The sequence below is a fragment of the Corvus hawaiiensis genome, chromosome 3 (genome assembly GCF_020740725.1).
Source record: "Corvus hawaiiensis isolate bCorHaw1 chromosome 3, bCorHaw1.pri.cur, whole genome shotgun sequence".
NCBI lineage: Eukaryota > Metazoa > Chordata > Aves > Passeriformes > Corvidae > Corvus > Corvus hawaiiensis.
Genome location: NC_063215.1, coordinates 116,396,838 through 116,420,267, shown reverse-complemented (window position 1 = coordinate 116,420,267; position 23,430 = coordinate 116,396,838). Strand labels below are relative to the sequence as shown.

The 23,430-nt window shown below is 40.8% G+C and overlaps 1 protein-coding gene across 6 annotated transcripts in view; it reads left to right on the top strand.

Moving 5' to 3' along the window:
* PLCB4 (phospholipase C beta 4) overlaps positions 1-20,635 on the top strand; it is a 187,666-nt gene extending 167,031 nt beyond the window's left edge. For 4 of the 6 annotated variants that reach the window (XM_048297150.1, XM_048297147.1, XM_048297148.1 and 1 more), the window contains 7 exons: positions 1,420-1,495; positions 6,935-7,110; positions 11,940-12,041; positions 13,167-13,224; positions 13,649-13,735; positions 16,047-16,083; positions 18,821-20,635. In XM_048297150.1, coding sequence (XP_048153107.1) covers positions 1,420-1,495; positions 6,935-7,110; positions 11,940-12,041; positions 13,167-13,224; positions 13,649-13,735; positions 16,047-16,083; positions 18,821-18,909 — 625 coding nt within the window. In that variant the 3' untranslated portion in view covers positions 18,910-20,635. The remainder of the gene's footprint in view (positions 1-1,419; positions 1,496-6,934; positions 7,111-11,939; positions 12,042-13,166; positions 13,225-13,648; positions 13,736-16,046; positions 16,084-18,820) is intronic. The other 2 variants (XM_048297152.1, XM_048297151.1) reach the window with 1 other exon arrangement.
* Positions 20,636-23,430: the final 2,795 nt, after the last annotated feature.

Below are 23,430 nucleotides of genomic sequence, written 5' to 3'. Positions count from 1 at the left end.
TCTGATTCATTGGGACTGTTCAGAAATCCAAGTGTATCTGTTTGTGTGAGCATGGGTAGGTGACACTGGGCTGGGCTGTCCCTGGGTATTTGTTCCCAGCTGTGACTCCATGGTTCAACCATGGACTCTGCCACGGCAGCTGGGGGCAATTCCCATTATGCCCAGTGTCCAAACTCGCTGGAAGTTGCCTTGGGATATGATGAAAGCTGCGTTTCCAGAGAAGGGATCAGTTTGGATGTCTGGTATTCTGAAGAGTCCAATGATTGAACTAATTAGGCTATTTTGGGATAAAGCGTGTCTGATTCACGCCAAAGAATCAGTGTCTTTCATACTGATCAACAAATCAGATATTGCATTACAGCCGCACCCTGATCACAGTGTGATCAAAGAACACATCTCTTTTAGCTGTTGGGTTTTTCAGGCAGTGGTAACAGCAGTCAGAACCTCTCTCTCTGACTTTAGATTGCTTCCAAAGTGTCAAATCAGTGCTAGAAACATCTACACAATTTCCCTTGCTGTGGCTAGAAAATAAATGACTGCTGGACCTTGGAAAACAAGACACACCACACTATTTTCAGTAAGGGCTTTCCTGGTGTTGTTTGATGGTAAAATTTTCTGCTAATTTCCGTAAGTTTAGCAGTACTTTGATATGAAAATAGGATTTAAACTTGTTAAGAGTTTCATAAATCTCCTTTTCTGGAGCAAACATGGATTAATGTTCCTGCAGTCAAGCAATGACCTTCCTTATTAGGGCCAGCTGCAGCTGATAAATGAATGTGTCCCTGTCCAGACAGTGGAGCTGCATCACTTTACATTAGTGGATAATCCAACACAAAAACGTTACAGTGGTGTCCAAACAGAGGTCTCTCAAGATACTGTTTTATTCCAGGCCCCTCCTTTGCAGCCCATTCACCTATTCTCACAGAGGGACACTTACACTTTCTATAGGTGTTCAAATTTAGTACACCCAAATCACCCTGGCAGGTAATTATTCAAATGACTTTGTTTCCTCTGCCTCCAACTAAATATAAGTAACAAAATTACTTTTAAAACAGAGTCTAAAATCATGGCAAGGCACTGAATAGGCCTGTAAGTTTTCAGGCAGAAACTGGTTTCTCTTGGCAAGGTATTTTAAGCCTGGAAAAGGAACCCCAAGTATCATAAATGGAGATGCCTGACACATCCTCAGCAACAGAATAATTGCTGGGCCAATCTAGAATTAATCATGTGGTGTTTGAATTGAATGATCATTAATCCAACAATATTTTGTAAGTTGTGAATGAATTGCCAGAAGAAATAATTTCATTCCAATACTGTGCAGCACTTCAACTTTGATTAACATTTTAATTAGTAAGAGCTGACTGAATGGGGAGATGTTTAACTTGTGGCACACATTTGCGATTTTCCTTTTGTTTTTAGAGGAAGTAATTGTGTTGAATTGAAGAAAGAAACGGAAATTAAAATTCAGACACTAACATCAGATCACAAATCTAAGGTAAGCAAACAGCCAATTTTAACACATGCAACTTCTGAAAGAGAGATTTGAGACCCAAGTGGTAGTTAATTTCCTTGGAAGCATATGAATCATTTTCAGCAATAATAACATGTTGAAAAGAATGGGAGTAATTGAGTGTCTAAAAGTGTTCCTTAAAAAAATTTTTTAAAGCAGCACGAATTTCCTGCTGTTTTGAAATTTTTGAAGAAAGAGCCATATTTGTGCCTCGTGAAGTGAAACTGGTCATTTGTGTCAGCTCTAGTTAAACAAAGAGAATGTGTGTTATATGAAATTTGGATGCTAAATACATTCCCAAAATACATACATAAAGAAGCTTCTATTTCATTTTCCGTCATTGTCGCCGTGGCCTTGGTAATCTGTTTCTTAGGGAATGAGGACTCCAAGTTGCTCTTGAGCCAAATGCCTTCTTACTTCTAGTGGGGATTTTTTTCCCCATTGCTTCGTTGCTTTGTTTTCTACAAGGTCCTGGAGAATAAAAGTGCCCTGGGACTCAATCTCAGCTAATTTGGAAAAGCTGGTCTCAAGGTCATGGCTCACATGGAGTTGCTCAGAGCTGTTTCCTCTGTACTTCCATCCCACTACTGTGTTCACTGACTCCCTATTTCCTTTGGAAGTCTTATCCAGGACTTTTTGACATGTTTTTGAAAGCTATCCAGACTAGAGGGTGGCTGGGACACCAGAAGGCTCATCCATGTACAAAATCATCTGGAGAGAGGGCAGTACTGGAGACTGACCTCAGTGAAATCTATAACCTGTAAAAAGAATCAGACAAGAACAGAAAATTCACACAAACACAGCCATCTTTGAGGCTAGAATAACTTTTCATCTTGCCTTTTTTTAACTTCAGTCTTTGGTTTTATTATTTCATGTGGAGAAAATCTTGGTTTTCTAAACAAAGTTTGCGTTCTTGTTGCTGCCCTCTCAGTTGTAGATGTAGCAACCCCACCCCCAGGAATAAAACCTAAAGTACTGTCTTATCTCCCTATCTTCTTCCCCTATGAAAAGTCCAGAACCCTTTCCTAAAATAAAAGTTAACTTAAAAAATAAAAAATTTATTCCTCTCTCAGTGAAACAAACTCTCTGAGGAGCACTGGCTCCCAATCATCCAGACATAAGCTCCAAAACTCATTTGAAGTTACATTACATAGAAATGTCTTTGCTCTGATCTCTCTCTCACCTATGTCACTCACAGTCTGGAGTTAAGTGTCATTTGTACACAAGGAACATCCAAATGTTCATTAATCTTCCAAATCCAATAAATGTGACTCATGTTCTCCCTTTCCACAAATATATTCTGTTTCTGAGCCCTGTTCCTTTCAAAATCCTGCTTTCAAACTGGTTGCCTTCAATTTAATCCATACCTGGAAAAAAAGATTGATTTTCTTGTCCACTCCCATGTCAGGTTCTAGGATGACATCTTGAAAGGAGACTTAACGGTAAGATTTGAACTGTAAGACTTCAGTGTAAGACTTGAAATTCCAAGCTTCTGATTATTGGATAATTCCCAAAGACCTCCTCTGCAAGTCATCCCCCTCTGAAGCTTCCTCTAATGATTTTCAATGTCCTGCTCACTGTGGTTCCATCAAAATTGCCCAGATTATTTACCAACCTCTTTTGTTTCAACTGCTGTGTGTGGGCCCTTGAATTATTCCTGGAGATCATTCAAAGGTTTGCAAGCAACAGGTTGGAAAACAGTGCTCAAGACCATAGGGAAATTAACTTTTATCTTAGATGAAGGTAGGTGCAATTAAAGTAGATTAAATTCTGAGATGCTGAATGCATTACACTGATATACTAGGAGTTTGATTAATTAACAGTTGTTCAGCATTTCTCAGCATTTGGCCCACTAATTTTGATATCAGATTGGAACACAATTCATCTTTAATTACAGCTCATGTCCTCCAGTACAGCTCTGTGCCACAATGTGCCTGTACACACCTTTGGCACCAAAGAGACCTTTTCATCTACAAAACTACTCCTGTCACGAGGAAACATCCAGCCCGAGTTTGACATAGAATATTGAAATTAAATCTGAATGTCCCAACGTGTACTTCACACACAATTAACCTAGCAAATGCAAATTACTCCCCTGCATTAGGAAAGTAGGTCCCAATATCAAGCAGGCAGAGGATGAAAAGAAAATAAAGGAAAGATTACTTCAAAGATCATTCCTGCTTGAATTTAGTTGCTAAACAAATTTCTTGCATATATGCTGTGCAAAAGAAGGTTCCTTATCAGGATTTTAATTAGTCTCTTAGGCCCAGTGTAGGAACAGATGAAAGGACAGGCTTGCAAAGACAGTCTGCAGAACAGGAAAGAGAGAAGTTAGCTGATGGTTATTTTTCCTATCCTTTAGGACGAGCAACACTGCCTTAATAGGAGAAAGTAGGACAAGAGTGCAGCCCAGTGAAAATTAAATAGTCATTTCAACTATGCTGCTAATAAATCGGAGAAAAGCAGGGATATTCTCTGAATTTACTACAGCTGAACTTTGAAGTGTATCACAGATCTGCAGCAAAATTGGATTTCAGATGATTTAATGGCCATGAGTTCTAAGCTGTTCGGAATCTGAGTCAAATTGGGTATTTAAAGTCTGTTACTGGTGTTTGGTACATCCCTTACAGCCTTCTCATCAGGTTATATCTTGCTGTACCTGAAATGAGACTTCTGCCTTGGTGGATGTGTAATAAAAGAAACCTTCTCTGTCTCTCACATCCCTAGAGAAAAGCTCGTTTTACAAGGAGGTGTATCTGCTTCTTAGACTGCTTGCTGCTTCTGGAATTAGCAGCACATCACAGCACATCTGTCCATGAACACAGGCAGCGTGTTTTTCTGATTATTACTTCCTTCTTAGATTAAATACTTTATCTAAGTATTACCACACTGTCACCTTGCAGGGTTTTTCTTCGGGAGTTGGACTCAATAATTCTATGAGAAGTTACATGATTCTTTGGTATCAGTGTACTTGAGAGTCAGAATTCCTGCCTTCAAGTTCCTCTGTGGTTTATAGCATTCACCATTTAAAAACAATTATCACATTATTCATTTGCAATGAGCCCTTGAGTCTTTGTTCCTCTGTATTTGTTTGGGCTTTGTAAACTCTTTGCAACAAAGTCACAAAATACTTGCTTTCACCATGGCTTCCAGTATTTATTTCACTATTTTATTGTCATGCTTTGTCTTTCATGCAAAGTTCATTTTGCATTTTCTCTACAGCGTAAGGAGGCTTTAAATAAAAGCAAACTCTTCTTTGTTTCCTGGAATGCCTGTGGTGGTGGTGAACACTTGACCTCCTGCTCCCTGGGCCACGTCACAGCACTTGTCTTTTTGAAATATTAATAATTTCTAACACTGTGACTGTGGGAGTTTTCTGAAGGCACAGTCCCTTTGCTGCTGTGCTCCAAATTACACCCAGGATTTTGGACTGATCTACCTACACCATTTTTTATTCAAATTGTGGATAGAGCTGACTCCATCTGGAAACTCTGCATTGAATATAAATAAGGAACGTGTTTTCCTAAAACCTTCAGCCATGACTTCTAGCTCTCCTAAGTTCATCCTAGGTCTCCCTGGGGGTTGGTAAGCCAAATGAGGTCTCACTGTTGAGAGGAGATTCATGCAACCTAACTCAAGTGTCTTGGTGCTTGAGGCCCTGCAGATATAAGAGAGGCAGAGAGTATCTAAGTGATAAATCCTGCTTTGGAATTGCTCACCTTTTCACACCAGTGGTTCAAGGAGCTTGGGCTAAACTTGGCCCAAACTAAAGTGCCCTAGGTGGTGCCAGGGGTGAGCTGGAGTGTCTGTCCCTGAGCCTCTCAAAAACTCCACCTGAAAAGTTAGTCTTTCTTCCTTCACAACATCCAAGCATTTATTTTTACTCATTTTAAAACTGAATCCTCGTATTTTTCTGGCTCTGAAGGCAGTACTTATGAACACCTTATTAAAAATACTACTCCCACAAACTGCACCACATCCTTCATATAATTTCATAGTTGACAGGCTCTGGGCTTAGTAGTATACTTCCCCACATGCACAAAAATAAGCATGGCTCATTTTGCTGGAGGCACACTGACTCTTAAACCCCCTGATGGAATTGGGCCTGTCTTAGTCATACCAACTTCTGCCTCACAAGGCTTTTGTTGTTCTCTGTAGAAAACTCCAGGTTGCTCTCTATCAGCTGCATGTATCAGTTTTGATATGAGACCACAATTTAGCTATAGTTAAGTGCAGATCTGGCTTTCAAGTAGTGGTAGTCATCCTGATCTGTTCCAGAATTACTCACTTCTTTATTTCATTAGATTCCCTCTTTATTAAGCAACATGAGCTTTAGGTAAGAGGCATCTCAGGCATCACCTTCAGAGGAGCCTCTCTGGGGCAGAATGGAAAATGGGGCTGATAAAATCTCCACTTTTTTCACCTTCACCACTGTGTGCAAGACAATCTGTTCCTCATTATGCAAACCCCAGCTAAAATACTGGCATCATTCTCTCACTTTCTAAGCAAAATTATGGCAATTTTTGATAGAAAGGATCCAGTTTGCTTTCGCAGAAGATGACCCAGATGTTATTGGTTGCAGTTGAAATGAGTGCCTGAAAATGGATTTATTGGGGGGCACATTTTGTATACCATTTATGGAAAAGTAGGATAACATGTCAAAACACCCAAAGATAATTATTAAAGGTTAATAAAACATATCTTTCTATTAGCTTCTTTTCAAAATCAGTGAGTGTGATATATTATTATAATAACCACTCTGGTGATTTAGACTTCTTAATACTGTCTCTTGGGAACATTCCAAAACTTTAATCTCATTATTCATGTGAGTCTTGGGAGATAAGCAAGAGAAGAATACTTGTCAGATTCCCTGCTGACTTAATGAATATAAAACAAAGATACGTAGACCATCTTCAGAGTCAGGTTGTACTAAATACAGGATTTCTCTGGAAACGCTCTGTGTTTGTGAAACTGTCTCCACAAAATCAAAGGCTATCTTTAAGCCCTCAGAGAAATCCTGCTCACTAGGTTTTGCCATTGTTAAGTTCAGTACTTTTAAGATATATATATATTTCTTGGCAACAAAAGTGTGAAACTGTTTTATTATTAACTCGGTGTTAGAGAAGGTTTTAAAACAATGGTAGTACAGTGAAGAGCCTATTTATTCAGACAGTCTATTCAGGGCACTTTAGATAATAGTGTCCTAATAGTAAGGTTTGGTTTACATCTGTTTTTTATACCACCCAGCAGTGTCCTCAGTGGCTTTGCTATCTGTGAAGCAACTTCATTTATGCAACTTCCTTTTTCATAATTTAGCTGTGTTCTTTAGAACCTGTTTCATGATTGTCTTTACATCACCTTCAGCAGCAGGAAGAGCTGCTCCATCTGGGAGCTTCTAACAAAGCTGGTGTTACCTTCCCACAGGTCAAAGAGATCGTGGCTCAGCACACCAAGGAATGGTCGGAGATGATCAACACGCACAGTGCCGAGGAGCAGGAAATCCGCGACTTGCACTTGAACCAGCAGTGTGAACTACTGAAGAAACTGCTCATTAATGCTCATGAACAACAAACCCAGCAGCTCAAATTTTCCCATGACAGGTGAGCAGGGCAGTGCTGCCTAATAATGAGGGCTTGGTTTAGGTTTGCTCTGTGTAATGCTGTAGTTTTTTGCATTGACAGCTCCTGTACTGCTGCCAAAGGCACTGGGCTGAATGCACGATAGAAGTAAAAGAAGTGACCATAGAAGGTTTAGGTAGTGTCCTGGTTTGAAAGACAGGTGTCTGCTAAGGAAGGTGAGAACCTCTCTTAGAACAGAAAATGTGACCCCCTTCCCTCCAAATTACTGTAACTCTGAAATTACGGGGCTTTCAGGCAAAGATATGGGAAAAGGAATGGCAGTTCTTTACTAATATATATATATATATAAAACAAGGCAAACAAACACCACCAACTCTGGCAGCAACAGCAGCAGCAAACAGAGCAGCAGCCCAGCACCAGCCTCTCTCGGCTGCAGGTGGTTTCCCCTTCGGTGCAGTTCCGCTCACAGCCGGCAGGGGCGCTGGGGGCTCCCGGCCGGGCAGGGCGGCTGCGATGGTTCCCCGCGCCTGCAGGGGGCGCTGTGGCGCGAGCTCGGCCGCATCTCCCTCACGGGGTAATGGCGGGCGCGGCGGTGGAAGAGATAGAAAAGGGGCTTCCTTTATAAACTCACGGTGGGTAGCTGGTCCCGATGCCCCTCCGCATGGCGAAAATGAGCTGTAGCAGGAACCTTGGAGCAGCGGCTGGAATGGCAGAGGCGGGCACACCCGGGGTATCAAAGGAGATGTATCAGAAACTCCACAGCTGTAGCAGGAGCCGTGGGGTGTCCCGGCAGGCAGGGGGTGCGGTGTTATAGTGTAGCCAAAAACCCGGAGCAGCGGCAGAGAAGCAGCGGGGCTGGGCAGAGGCGGGAGGGGCTCAGGGTCCCGGGTTTTCCCCTGAGGCACCGCAGTAGGTGGTGAGGATCCTTTCTGGTGAGATCGGGTGTTCGTAAGGTCCCAGTGCAATGGCCGCTCTTACGAGCGGAGCTTCACTCGTGGTAGGAGAGGACAGTAGGAGACGGAACCCCGCAGTGGTGGCACATTCTCCCCACAGCAACCACAGCCTGTCTCCCCTTTGATCCCAAGAGCGATAGGAGCCAAGCCCAGCCCCTCACCCTCCAGCCAAAATCTCGAGGTATCTCTGCCCTTCCCAAGAGAAAAGCCCCATAACTACGAGAGTGCAGCTGCACCCTTCCCCCCACCTTGGCCGCTTCTTTTGTCTCTCATAAGTACGGGTCGTTATCGTCTCTTAGCAACAAATGGGACAAAATTCCCTGAGAGAAAGAAAAAAAAGGAAAAATCCTAACCTCCAACAGGTAGATGTAGGAGTGGGCTTCTTAGCTGGTTTAAATCATCTGAACCTCATTAAAGGCAGCAGGGGTGATGAAGCATTGGTAGTTTGCACTGGCTTTACCCAGGAACTTCAACTGAAAGGCTGGAAACTGAGAAGTATCAAATACGGAAATATCCTTTGGAGTTGCTGTCAGCTGTGGACTCATGTTTATAGCACTGGTGGCTTATAAGACAGATCCATGAAAAATGAGGTCTAAAGGGTTTGCAGGATAAGCTACATTAGACTGATGTGTTATCTACAATATCCTGCTATAATCACCCAGAAGATGCTACATGACACTACTGCTTTTGTAATTAACCGTCCTGCCTATTTGAAATCAAATAAAATTAAATACACATCATAGTCACAGTGCTAAAAGTGGTGGTAAGTAGAGGAATCATTTTTTTATCCTATATTCTATTATTCAGAGCAGCCTAAAAGCATATGAACATAAAATTTGTGCATACACATACACATATATATTCATACATATGTAGATTCATAGGTAATTGTCTTCAGCACCTTTCACATAAAAAGCGTGGGGGAGAAGAAATAAATAAATCACATTTGAAGAAGGAATTGAAATTATTTTTTTAAATTCCTGAGTGAAAAAACAGCTTATCTTTGCATCAGAGAGAACACATGCTGGGACCTGCAAGCTTTCCATCCAACAGAGAATTGTCCCAGCAAAAGGCTTGTACTGAGTTCATCTTTATGTTAATCTCTGTGTTAGCCCATCTATTCAAGCTGACCTGCAAAACACATCCAGTCAAATATGAAGTCCAAAAATTAAATTTTTAATTATTAAATTATTGTTTAAATTATAATATTAATTATTAATTAATATTAAATTATTATTAAAATTCATCATTCAAAAGTTATTAGCCAGAGGAAGGTGCAGTCCTTGGTGCTGTACCTCTAAATCATACTTGGCTGCATCAGCCCAGGAAATCACATCACTTTCTTTTTTGAGTCTTTTTTTCTATCCTACTGGAAATTCATCAGAATGCTTGGAAGATAATTTACTAATATATGGCCTGGGAAAGTAAATTTTTTGTTTTCCATATGTATTTCCATGTTCTCTTAACTTTGCTAGAAGCTGTCATTAGATATACATTAAGGCAAAACTTACATTTTTTTATAAGTTTTTTTTCCCTCACAGTTTTAGTATTTGGGTGTAGAATTTCTGTATCTGTATGTTGTTTAAATAGCCCTCCATCATTTCTTGTCTATGATTCTTATATTAGCAATGGATTTTGCTTTCATATTACAAATCATCTGTGTTCAGTCCATATATTGCTCTGTGTTTAAAGCTACTAAGAACCAGATCTGAAAATCTACATCCTGATAAATCCTGAGAACTTCTTTTGTTCAGCTGTCCCAGGAGTAACAACCTTCAATATTCTTTCTGCTTTATTCATTGCAATTTAGTGTGTTCCTGCTTATTTGGGAGTTTGTGTGGCAGTCCTAAATGTGCAGACAGGGGACTTTCCTGTTTAAAACTAATTTAAGACTGTGTCTGAATCTATGAATATTTTAGGAGCATTTGGACTGTGAAATACTGACATGTGAATAATAATGCCCCAAAGAGACTTCACACTTCATAATTTGCAAACTTTTTAATGTAATACGTTGTGTGTAGGAAGACATAAATGCATTTATCTGTAGAGGCCAGGAGACAATTCAGGTATATCCACAGGAAAAAAGGGATCTGTGTGAGGGCAGTGTGGGAGGTGGAGCAGGCTCTCAGCAGGCTGTTCTTACCACTTCCCTCTCTCTGAGCTGGGTAATGAGTTGGATATCACAACAGAGGGCACAGGGCTGGTAGCAGAGATCAATAATCTAAAATGATGCAGTTGCCTGCTGTAGGGAAGGTGCTTTCCCTCCATGTGCAGCACAAAAAGCAATTACTGTCTGTGCTTTGAGCTCATTTAAAAACAAAGCAGAAGGCAGCAGATACTGCTAAAAACCTGAAGCTTATTGAGCTCCAGGGGTGCTGAGCCCCCTGCCTCCCCAGCCTGAGTTACCTTGACTGATCTGGATGTGGTGATCCTGCAGCAGTTCAGAAATTGGGGACATGAGGCTGTTGTTCACAAGCATTATGTACTCCAGATAAAATAACCTGAGAGAGAGAAAAATTGTGTAGTGGGTTTTTTTAACAGAAGAAGAGATTTCTATTTATTCAAACAATACTGGTGTCAGAAAATAACATGTTAATGCACTTCGATGTCATCTAAATATGTATATATAAATTCCAAGGATAGACTTACATGCTTAAAGTTAAGTATCCCTTCAAAATACATGTTTGTATAAATTTCAGAGGTGCAGTCACTATGACCCAGTGGGGAATCAGCAGCTAAATCTTGCAGTGCCACAATTTCAGAATCCTTTTTTTCTTATTTTCTTTACCATCCTGGCTTATCCACTTCTTCCAGTTACCTCTGGCTCCAGGAATCACCACTGCTTGTGGGAGGGAGAGTGTTTTTCCTGGAGACAATGTGATTTGTTGGCCCTTTCAGCCACCTCCGTGGCCAGTGCCTCATTTCTAAATCATCAGTGATGCACAGTAGTCCTCTAATCCTCTTAACTTCTTTCACTCTAAAATTGTATCTGATGCAAACAGGCTAAGTCAGTTTGAACACCTCCACCAACTTTTTTCATATCCTTCAGCACAGTAATCAAAATAAATTATTTCAGCACTCCTCTTAAGACAGTGTGCTTGAAAATCACTTCAATTTCAGTATAGAAAATAAAAGCTTTTATTTGGAGAAAGAACTGTTGGAATGAAATGTGCTCTCAACACATCATTTTTTTAGAACCCAGACTAATTTTTGCTGTGATACCACTGCTTTTAACTCTGTGTTCAGGAAATGCTTTGCCTTATGAACTCTTGGAGGCAAAAAACAAAAAAGGCATCACACTTCTTTAATAAAAAAATTTAAAAAGCTCTCTCATTTCACAGAAAAGGCTAAAAGGTTCACTGAGCCAGAAGGAGAAATGAAACACCAGCCTGACCATGGCCTAAATCACTCTTTTTCAGGCCCAAAGGGCTCTCCTCAGGCCCAAAGTAGAAGATTTAAAAGGAAGTCTGTCAGCTCATAGCACAACTAGCAAATATTATTACTGTTGATACTGCTGATACCTTCTGAGTGCAGGATTTGTAAATTTTTTAGGCAGTTCTAAAAGATAAATTGCATTTTCTCAGTATCTGACAGTAGCTCATATTAGGACAACGCGTATAATAGGGAGAAAAGAGAGTGGTTTATACCTTTTTACTATATTCAAAGTGTAAAAATGCTTTAAATGGGTCTTTCAGATTATATTCCCTGGAATAAATGGAGATTTCTGGATGCCTGCTCAAGCTGTGTAAATTCCCCCCAAAGGAAGGGAATTTTCATGTTGTTTGTTTTTTCCTCTTCCTTAACTCGTCAAGGAAAAAGTAACCACAGTGTAGAGGAACCCAAACCTCCACAACTGTTGTATCTTAAGCATTAATGACTTTGTTTGGTTTTGCCCAGGGAAAGCAAGGAGATGCGTGCCAACCAGGCTAAAATATCGATGGAGAACAGCAAAGCCATAAGCCAGGACAAATCTATCAAAAACAAAGCTGAAAGAGAGAGGTGAGTATCATTTCCTGATAAGGGAAGTAATGGGTTAATTCTATTAAAACCATGCTTTTATGTATGGAAACAAGGTCTAATGACTGTGCTGGATATATTTTTAGATGACAATTTTAGGAAAAAATGGTGATTTTCTCATAGTTATCCTTTTAATAACTCTGAGGCCCAGAACATCTTTGACTAACTAGAGTAGGTCTAATCACACTATTACATTTAAATTATTGTACTTCAAGAGCATTATACTTTCCTGCTTTTTCAGTGAAATGAGGGCCTGAGAAGGGAGTAAAAGCAGAATGTACACGATGATGTCTCATAAGCCTTTGGGGTTTCCCCTTCACTTTGGCCTTGCCATCTGGCTCATTCTTTCCTTTTTTACATCCCTTCCTTGGCACTGGGCTATTTTGATACCAAAGCCTGAACCTGTTCCGGCTGAACCAAGTCCCTTGAGTGCTGCACACTCCCAGCTCATCAGGAGGATGAGTTGTCAGAGCCCTTGGTAACTGTTTGCTTTGTTGTGTCAGACCTCACTAATGACTCCAAGATAAATCTGTTCCCAGATCCGAAAGCAGTTCTGGTTTGCAGGCTGATTCAACTTTTTGAACTATTTTTGTTCTCTTTCATGGCAGAAATCTTAGGAAGAGATGCTTCAGTTATTTTATGTAACTATTAATTGTATATTTATATTTTTGCTTAAATAGCAGCTTTAAGAAGCTTGCAGTATTGATATGTGTAACTTTGCTTGTGATCATCAGATTATTTTTTTCCATTACCACTCCTAAGACACACAGCACTTTTTGTATTCCAAAACTGACAGCAGAGTGCAGCAAGGGATGCACAAATTAATGAAACAAAATTTTTTGACGTTTTGACCACCACTCTTGAGTAAGGAAAGCAAACTTCATTCACAACAGTCAAGTCTTCAGTCATACTGCTAATTTACTTGGAAATCTCTAAGTGTAAAGTTGTGTAGCCAGGGGAATGTACAATTTGCCATTAGTCCCACCTGGTACAGATAATCAGAAGACAAAAGACGCCTTGAGAGTTTGTGATTCTCTCTATTGTTTGTAGCTTTTGGGTTTCTTTTTTTCCAATGAGTCTTCATGGAGAACGTTTGCATTTTTTCAGGCGAGTCAGAGAACTGAACAGCAGCAACACAAAAAAGTTCCTGGAAGAGAGAAAAAGGGTAACTATAACTTTGACAAGTCACTGAGCACTGTTTCTGCATATTCTTTTTCATTCCTCTGTGGTGAGAATCCAGCTCTAGTAGATTTTTGTCTTTGCTTTGTTCTACGTACTTGTAGCATAAAAGATGTGACATCTGTACAAGATGAAGCTATTTTGAATTAACAGAATTACTGTTCATTCCTGTGTGTTTGCCAAGTCTGTGTGTTATGTGCAATATGTATATATCAATTAATAAAGAATTAGTATTAAGCTTTTCTTAAGATTGGGTGGTATACTAGGTGTCCTCTGATGTTTCATGCCATCTAAATGGGGCAAGACACCATATATGTGTATATCTTCCAAGCAGGTTTTTATTTTATTTGTTAATAATGTGTTATATTCTCTCTCCCCCCCCCCCCCCCCCTATTTTCTCTCAATTACAGCTGGCAATGAAGCAGTCAAAGGAAATGGATCAGTTGAAAAAAGTTCAACTTGAGCATTTAGAAGTCTTGGAGAAGCAGAATGAGCAGGTATCTTGTTTTAAAGGCTTAAGAGAAAAGCAAGCTAGAGAAAACAGTAACCAGAGTCAGACTGAATAGAATCCTTCTGAATGTAAGTCTGTACCAAAATGGGGACTTTTCATGATCACTGCCTACTTTGGTAGTCAAAATGAAGAGATGAGGTGGCTTAAATGATGATACAGCACCAGATTTGTTTCAGCTGAGCCTGTGGGAGCTGAACTGCTCAGCCAGAGTGCCCTTTCAGCTGTTTAGCCACACTGATAACTCATTAGCTGGATATGACAGTCATTAAGGACCCAGCATATCCATTTTACTTACTCCCCAAAAGTAACTCAAGCAAATCAGTTTCCTTCATTTTGGAACTTACATGTCTAGTACTGATTGAAAAATTAGAGGTGAAATGTACCCAGAGCATCCCTGAACTCTGAGAGACACTGAGTTTGGACTGAATTCTAAAGATGTACGGTAGCATGGGGAGTTTTATCTGTACTAGCACACCCTTTCCTAATTAAAATATCTTACTATTTTCTGCTAGTTTATAAGCCCTTTTTTTTTTTTTTTTAATTGAAAAACTACTTGGCAAGGAAAGGAAAATTATAATCTTATTTCTGGTGGAAGCAACACTCTGTTCTGAGCAGATCCCTTGCTGAAAGGTTGAGCCAGAAGAGCTGGAATAATTGCATGGACTTGCAGTACTGCACTTAAAAATGTAAACTGCAAGGGGAATATAATATACCCAGCAGTTCAGTGAGGTGAGAGAGAAGGGGAGCATTTAATAGCCACTACTTTCTGTTTAATACCCATTACTGTCACAGGTTATATACTCACTTCTGTGTTTGTTAAATGTTCACAACTTGAACTCTCTGGAAGACACCATAATACAAATTAAAGCCATCTTGCAGAGGGGTGGGAGCCCCTGGTCAGCCTCGTTCCCCATTGGTTGGTTTGTGTTCCCCTGCGCAGGCAAGGACCCTCGGGTCCCGTGATTGAGCAGTTCCTCGGCAGAGCCCCGGCCATGCGGCTGGAAAATAAACATCTCTCTGAAACATCTATCAAGAATCTGTCCATATATATTTCTTTTCCACGGGCCTCGTTGTCTGATACACGTGTTGCAGTTTCCCCACTGTAACAGGTAGGGAAGGGAAGAGTACAGGCAAATCAAGTATTTCCACTGTCAGAAGAGAGTCCTACAGGCCCAAAGCTGCAGCCTGGGTAACTCCCAGGGGATGACAGCTCTGTAAGATCTCAGGTGGCTGCTACCACCGAGCCCCAGCCACCACGGCTCTGCTGATCACTCCACCTCCTCCTGGAAAACAACGACAAGTCCCACTCTGATCCCTGACAGGCTTGCTGTAGATGCCATCTCCAACATCCAGCATGAATGAATCACTCAGTCAGTCTGCTCCTGAGCAGTATCTAAAGGCAGGGAGGCAGGATCTGGGGGAGGCAGGACCTGGGGGAGGAAATTGGGTTATGGCAGATCTGTAGCATCACTGTGATAGCTGACAGAAAATGATGGGCTTGATCTAGAGCTATGGTGTTATTAGTTCTTTCTTTCCATTGGCTTCAGAGAGCTTTGGATCCATTTTTTAAAAACATGCAGAGAGGAGAGAATGATTCTGGTTGTGCTTTTGACCATAATGTGATAACCACGTTCTGTATAAGGGAGCTGGGATAAGTGTGAGTCACTGAAGGGTCACCTCTTTGAGCAATTAGATGCTTCCTCACTTGGGCTTACAGCTCTGCAGCTGAGGGATGGCAACAGCCTACGTGAGTTTGCTCATTTGTCATTTGAGTCAGCTTAAATCATCAGATATTAAATGGAATAAGCTTCTCCATGTGCTGGTTATCACTTCTGTGTGGGTATGTGGTGGCCTCCGCCACAGGGGTTGTCCTTAACAGCTTTTTAACTCACTCTAATTTGATCCATCAGAGCATGTATTTCCATGTGTGCTGTTCGGACCATTTCCTTGTAGCCCCAAAAGTGCACCATTGCAACCCCCAGCTGGCTGTGGTTTCATTGGTATTTACATTGATGTATCAAAGTTGCATCCAGGTGGTATTTGTTTAATGAGAATTTCAAAAAGCTTTTTTTTCCTGATCGAACAAGGCAAGAAAATTTTCATACAAATATACGATGGAGAAAAGTAGAATTATGTGTGGAAACAGCCTTCAGTACAAACTGTTATGAATTTAAATTTGTTTTGTTTTATGTATGTTTTCCTTGCATTAATTTTTCAATCTCACTTCAGTTTTCATTCATTTAATTTGCTTCTTGTTGTATTACTCGATTTTGACATTTTTATTTTTGTACAAACAGCTTTTGAAATCCTGTCATGCAGTGTCTCAAACACAAGGTAGGATGGACGTATAATAAGCAAATTATTATTTCAGTGTGCTTTCCTTCTAAATTAAATCATTATCATTGGAGCCCTCCTTGTAAATGCAACCATTGGGAAGTGCCATTGACATAGTGAGCACAGTGTTAATCTTGTTTGCACACAGATATTTGAGCCTGACACAATATTAACAGTATTTTGTGCTTTAGCATCTGAAATTCAGATGAATATGAACAGCGATGTGCAGAGGAAATATTTAGAGATTAACTTGTACGTTAGTTGCTCTTACTGGAAGATCTGGTTAGGGTTCCAAACTGTCTGTGAGAGTGTCTATTGATCTAAAAAAAGTAGTTTAGTGTTAACACACATGATTAACTGCTAATGCTGATAGTCAGACAAAGGGTATCCACATATTTTAGTATGGTAATAAAATAAGTAATTCCACTCTGAGAATAGCGAAATACAGAATAGATGGCTGGAAATAGCTACCTAGTGTCTGTGGAAGAGCACCTTAAAATTCACTTCAAATTGCAACACGTTACAAGCTCTGGCAATTACACTTTATGATGTGGCTGTGCTGCTGTAGCTTCCTAAATAATCGTTACTCCAAGGAATCTGTATTAACCCCTTTCTTGCCAAGGGAAAGAGCTGCACTGGGCTGGAACATCCCCTTGTAGAGCAGTGCCTGATCTGAATTACTCCCTTGAATTGGTAACATCTTGCACCACTGACAGCACCCACTGTAACAACATTTATTTATTGACACTAATAATGAAAAAAACCTCTCATGAGGCTAGGGAAAAAAAATTTTTTTTTCTTCTTTTACTGTATGTGTTTCCTAGCCTGTCTGAGATCTCAGGAGAGCATCCTGAAAGCAGAGTCCCTTGGCTGCCCCTGACTTCATGGATCCACTGCAGGTTCCAGAGGCTTGTCCTGTTGCGCTGGTGCGTTCATGTCAGAATGCACTGTCTGACCCAGCCTCAGAACGGCACAAGCGAGATCCTGCTCCTCTGCTAGGGGCTAATGTGGTCTTTGAGGCCAGGTTCTCTAAAAGAATTCTGTACACAATACACTGGGACACAGAATATTTATAGGACTCTGTGCCTGTAGTCAAGTCACAAGCCTGAAACGTGAAATGTGTGAGTCACTAAGGAACAACCACAGGGTTTTGTTTTATTTGGATGTTTCATTTCACACACAGGCAAAATCCAGCCAACGTTTCAGAAGAGGTTGTCCATATTGATTTATTTATTATGTTTCCATATTTTCATGTTAAAATTATTTCTTCATTACTTTCAAGCTTTTAAGTCATTTAAATGGAGATTAATTTTTAATCATATTTATGATGGTTGCTTTGCTGTTATCATAATTACTTTTTTTCCCCAAAAGATGATGAGGATGATTAAGCAAGCGCAGGGCTAGATTTTTCAAGAAGGCAGGTGTGTTACATCTGCATAAATCCACATTTATCTTGCAAAAGGAATAGAGGTGCACCCTCATTTACTTTCGACCTACATCTGCCCATTTTCACTGATGCAAATGTGTTTGCACATCCAGAATAGGTGACTCCATAAGTAGCAGCTTGTATAGCAAAATTCCCTGTCTAAGCAACTCTTACAACTTCTGGGGGAACATAGTTAATATAAATCAAGTCCCCGAAGCATAACATGATGGATATACAGCAGTTACACCAAAGAAAATAGCAGCTTGGATTGTCTCTTCCTGAAACTTGTCCTAATGCTCCTGAGTTTGTATAGATGGTTAGATTGCCCTCTGGGTCAATTTATTCAGGGTCCTTGGGGAACGATTTAAATAACTTCCCAGATTGAGAGCCCTTGGGGAAAATGGAGATGCTGACTCTCAGTTGCTTTAAACTGCAGAGTTTCACACCAAAACATGGTAACAGGAGAAGAGAGTGTGGCTGTGTGTGCATCAGAGAGGAAGGGAATTTAAAAAGTGCCCTCCGCTCTGAGAGGGGATTCCCAGGCCAGTCACCATTAACACGGAGAGCTTTAACTCTGCCTGCAGAGCCCGAGGCAGGCAGAGTTTATAGTGAGGTCTGGCATGTATTCATTGCTGAATTTTGCATAATGCATTTGGATACAGTTTCAGGTGCATTCACAGTGTGTGATTCCATGGAGCATATAGCAGTATTCTAATCCTGAGGTGAAACACACTCGCTCTGTAATCATAAGGATCTCCAGATCAGACAAAAATTACTTTTTAAAAAGATACTGTTTTTTAAAAATACTGCTTAAAAAAACCTGCCTACTGCAAGGAAGATGTTATACTGGTGGACTTTAGTCATTCCTTGTCTTTATGAAAGAAGTAAGTCCAGATTATAGATGAATTTCAGGCATTAACACATTGCAGTATTCTCACAACAGCAGTAACAATACATTCCCAGATATTTCCTATCTGGAGAAACAGTAAATTGGCATCTGCCTAGCTTCTTCCCCAAAACTGGGGCTTCTGCATTTTACCACATATTTCTTTAGAAAGTCAACCCATGGCTCCCAGAATAGAATAAAAACACATTTCCTAAGAATTTGTAGATTTGTAGATACAAAGATTACATCCGATTTTGAAAAAAGAGTGACATGGGGTGGGGGGACGAGGAGTGTCCAAATAATGTTGTTACGTATCTCTTCAGTGTGTTTTGCCCATGTTTCACTCAGACGCTCTCATGTGAAACGTGCGTCATTGGGAACAAAAGGTCTAATGCAACGCTTCATGCGGTTATTTTGGATTGCAGGCAAAGGAGATGCAGCAGATGGTGAAGCTGGAAGCAGAGATGGATCGCAGGCCAGCAACAGTGGTTTAAAGCCTCAACAAGCAAATTGAAGTTGGAGAGCACAGCATCCTTAAAATGAGAGCAAAATTCAAAATGACATTGCTGAGGTTGAAGAGTGGGATTTTGTTTCGATTTGGTTTTGGCAGGGGTTTGTTTTGGATTTTTTTATTCTTAATGTCAAGTGTAGCTACGGACCACCAAGTCTTAAGGTTTGCATTGTTTCTTTTTTAACACTGGGCACTGAATTTCCTTTGTTGGATTTCCATAAGAATTTCCTTTGTTCAGAAAAACCCTGACCCAAAGATGAAGAGTTTTTTAAACCCCCTCCTGTTTTCCTTTCTGTATCTCACCAGGCACATTGCCTATGTCAGAACCACACAATCAGAGCCTTGAAACACAGGAGATACCTTTAATATCATCTCAGATGGCAACAAAGCTGTAGTTCAAGTCGTGTAATTTCCCATTTGTGTTCTCATGTGTGATCTGCTGTGCAGAAACCCCACGCTGCCAGACACCGCCACGCCACGCCTCGTCAGATGCTCGGCACCTGATGTCCCTGAGCCCACTGAACTGGACCTTATGCCAAGTAATAATTAGGATAGTAAGGAGTTTAGTTTGGGTGATTTTTAAACTGTATTTCAAGTGGGGTTTTTTTCAGGCAGCAGACAGCAGGCAGTTTAAAGGTAACTGCGTATATTCAAAAGTACAGTGTCTGCAAAGTCATCGACTAAATTCATCAGCTGCAGCAGTAACTTGACAGGGTATTTCTGCAGCCTGATGATGTCCTTCATAAGTGCCATATCAACTCTATCATGTCTGAGAGGAGCCAGTATCCTGTAGAAGTTACTGCAGTGGATAACCTGAGGGAAATACAGTGTATTCGTGCCAAAACTGATCAGTGCTCTAAGGAATTACGTGTTAGGCACTTTAAGAAAAGTTTACATCCTACATTGCTTGTATAGAAACTGCATTTTGATCCTGTTGCTGCAGATCCCGGATACTACAGTTCATTTTAACTTAAAAGATTGTTTAAATGGCTTTTGGCAAAAAGTTTGTAACTGTGAAAATGTAAAAAGTATTTATACACTTGGGAAACACAACATTGTAGAAAATCACATACATGTTGCCACGTGATAAAATTAGTAAACAGAAATGCTAAGAGTATGTTTGCATGTGATACAAATGCTACTAAGGCTGTAATGCCTACTATATGACCACAGTCATGCTACTAGCTGGTAAATACTGAGTAAATGTATGGCACAGAATATTGTTTGATTAATTACAAAGACTTTTAGCATTACAAGGTCTCTATATATATGTGTGTATATTAATTACGTGGGCATTCTTGATACTTGTAGTAAAAGAGAAGTACATAACTAATTTAATTTTACACAGAAGTATTTATGCAGATTTTCAGAATTTCATATCAGGAATAACCTTTTTATGTCCATTAGATATAAAACCAATTTGCTAATGTGTTAATTTGCATGTTTCCAGAGCTTGCTGTAGTTATATTGCAAACAATGCATGTAAGCATTCGGCTTCAAATTTGTCCATGCTGCCAATTCAAAGATGACTGCATGGAAAACTGGTAGTTTAGAACAAATCAGATTCCTGATTTCAATGTACTAAGCACCAATTACTTTGTTGTATATGCTTGTACAAACAAATTCTACATATTCCTATAAACAAAATAAATGAAGAGAGATAATTATGTTATTGTCAGTCCTGAAATGAAACTTTCAACTTCTCTAATAAAAACCTTAAAAATTCAAATCCTTTAGTTCTGACTGCAGTGAATTGCAGGGTGGTGGCGTTATTAATTGCAAATTTTTAGCGAGTTGTATTTCCTGTAAAAATGCGCATAGTGTAAATATATTTCTATCACAGTTTATTTAGTCAAAGGAGTCTTTTTTTTTTTTTTTTTTTTTTTAATTTTATGTAAGTGATAGAAGCACAATGCAGCGCAAGAGAACTGCCCCAGTGGAGTGTAGCAGCACAACCTGGAAAAGCAGCAACCTGAGTGCAGTTTAGCAGCAATGAGACAGAGGTCAGTGAATCTTTAGGTGTTTAAAGCAGGGTTCAAACTTGTGGTGCATATTCAGAATTCCCATTCTGATGCCACAGCCTATGGAGGCATCTCCTGGTCCTTGATGATCCATAATGTTTTAAAAGACAAGTTGTGTACTGAGAGCAACTCCCCCTGCTCTCTAAGCCTGGCTCAAGTGCTGGATGGAGCTGGGAGCAAAAGTGTTTCCAGAGCATGCTGCACAGGACTTCTATTATGATTTTTCCTTCAATTAAAAATGTCCTCTAAAACACAGCTGGTGGAGACAGTGCTGTGAGCTGGAATTTCATACTGTTGCCTACTGCAGTGGCTTCTAGCCTGCAAGGAGAAGCAAATGACAGACCAGGTATGGAGGGAACTGGCTGGTGAAGCATCTTAGGCTCACTTAGAGCATGGCTGGAAAACCCTGCACCACCTGTTAAAGAAACCACTGGGAATGCAGGGCTTGGGTTCAGCCCACGGCCCTCTCCGAGGGAGATGAAACTTGCCTATTTAATTCCTTGGTGAGCATTCCAGCCCTTAGGGGAAAACACAGGTTTTTGGAAGGCTAGAAAATACTGTCCAGAGCCTCTGTCTGAGTCTGTGCTCCCTGCTCATCCATCAATTCAGAGAGAAAAATGGGCTTCTGTGAAATGGCCAAGTAGGAAACGTCAGCTCCCACGCTCAGCTCCCCACATGGATATGTATTTCATCCGCTGACAATTTAGCATAAAATGCAGGCAGTAATTTGAAAGTAAGTGATGAATTTCGTCAGTTAAGTGTTTTGAAATACTGTTTAAGTAGTATTTGATTCAAAAATTATTTGAAGTTTGGCCGCTAATGTAATGAGGTGAGAATTTCCATTGAGATGAAATAGGCTAATCAATTTGAACATTGATACTGAGTTAAAGCAGTTTAAAATGTCATTGCCTGCCAGGGTGATGGATTTCACTTCAGTGAAATTTCATTGAGGGAAGTGGCAGATTCTTCCCTTCTGAACCTCGTCAGATAAATTCAGCTTAGCTGTGATGGGGAGGGTCATGACACCCTGGCCTCAACAGGCAGCCTGCTGTTCTTTCACTTCCAGTAATTTGGGGGTTGGTCATTAACTTGACTGTTTCCAGGTGGGGGCATATTTAACCCCTGTACCACCTGAGTGCAGTTAAGCTGTATCTCCAGAGACCCAAAATACCCTTCAGGGGCTGATTTCCTTGCAGACTTCAGGTGCTGTCGCCCAGGGGCTGCCTGTGACACCAGCTGCAAGAGGCAAACACAATCAGCTGGAAAGCCCCGTTCCTGCTGGATGTGCCAGCAGTGGTCCTGGCTGTCACCTTGCTGTGTGCTCCTTCGAGGAGGCTGGTAAGAGTTGTTACGTCTGGTCATTGGGGGTAGCAAGGGGGTTCAGCCTTCAGAGATACCCAGGCAGTCTCCGGAGCTGGGGGTAAGGGCAGATGGCAGGGCTGCTTCCAGGTGGTCTCGACTAGGACCATAAACTGCCCCTGGTGACAGCATTTCAGGGTGGCTGATGCTGCACTGGCTCCCTCAGGTGAGACCTTTCTGCTCTGTCAGTGTTTTGGGGGTTGTTCCGTGCTAGAAAATCTTGGGCCTTTCCCTTTTTGTGCCACAGAGAGCAGGATGAATGCAGCTCTGCAGGCTGGAAGTGGCAATTGTCACTGGAGCTGAAGGCTTTGTTGTTGTACTGTGCAGCTGGGGGAGCACAGTTCTGTGCCGTGGAGCTGTGGGTCAGCCTTTCCCCTGTCTTCAGTGCAGCTGCTCTCTCTGAGCTGCTCCCTAGACCCTCTTGCACAGGCTGGATGCATGGGCAGCTGCTCAGGATCGTGTATTTCAGGGCTTGGAATCCACCTAGAAGCCTCAAAAAGCCAAAAGCCTCAAAATTTCCAATGAAATAGTGGACTAGAGGGGGAAATAAAAGGTAGTTAAACACTGAGCTTATCAGTGTAGGACCTGAGGAAGCCAGGCACAAAAATCACCACAGAAATACAGCCTGTTACAGTCAAAGTTATATTTTATAGAAGATGGTGGTTTTTCCTTTGTATAGTTCCCTGAAATTATTATCCATAGATTAATCCTGTATCACAACCGACACAATCTGACTCTATTGGGGGGTGTGCAGGAATGGCTTTTTATCATGAAAGAGGAGAGAGAGGAAATGGTCAGAATATATTTAATAGTTAAAGAAAGTAGGAAAGGAATTTCAACATTACAGTTACAAAAATCAGTATGTTCCTTCAGTATCAGCTTTTATTATTTAAAAAAGCCATTTCCCAGCAAGAAAGCTCCTCTCTGCACTTGTGTGCCCTGGCAGAGAAAGGGCAGCTGCCTACAATCAAAACTCACCTTGCAGTATCTTGTTTTGCAAAACCCTGGACCGTTTCCTCTAGATGCCTTTTCCTGAACTAGAAATGTGAACTGGTAGTGAATCCACGTAATGCCATCACGGATCGCTGCTGTCCCTTTGGCTTTTTACCAAAAAAACATCCTCAGTGTAGGGCTCCTCATCCCC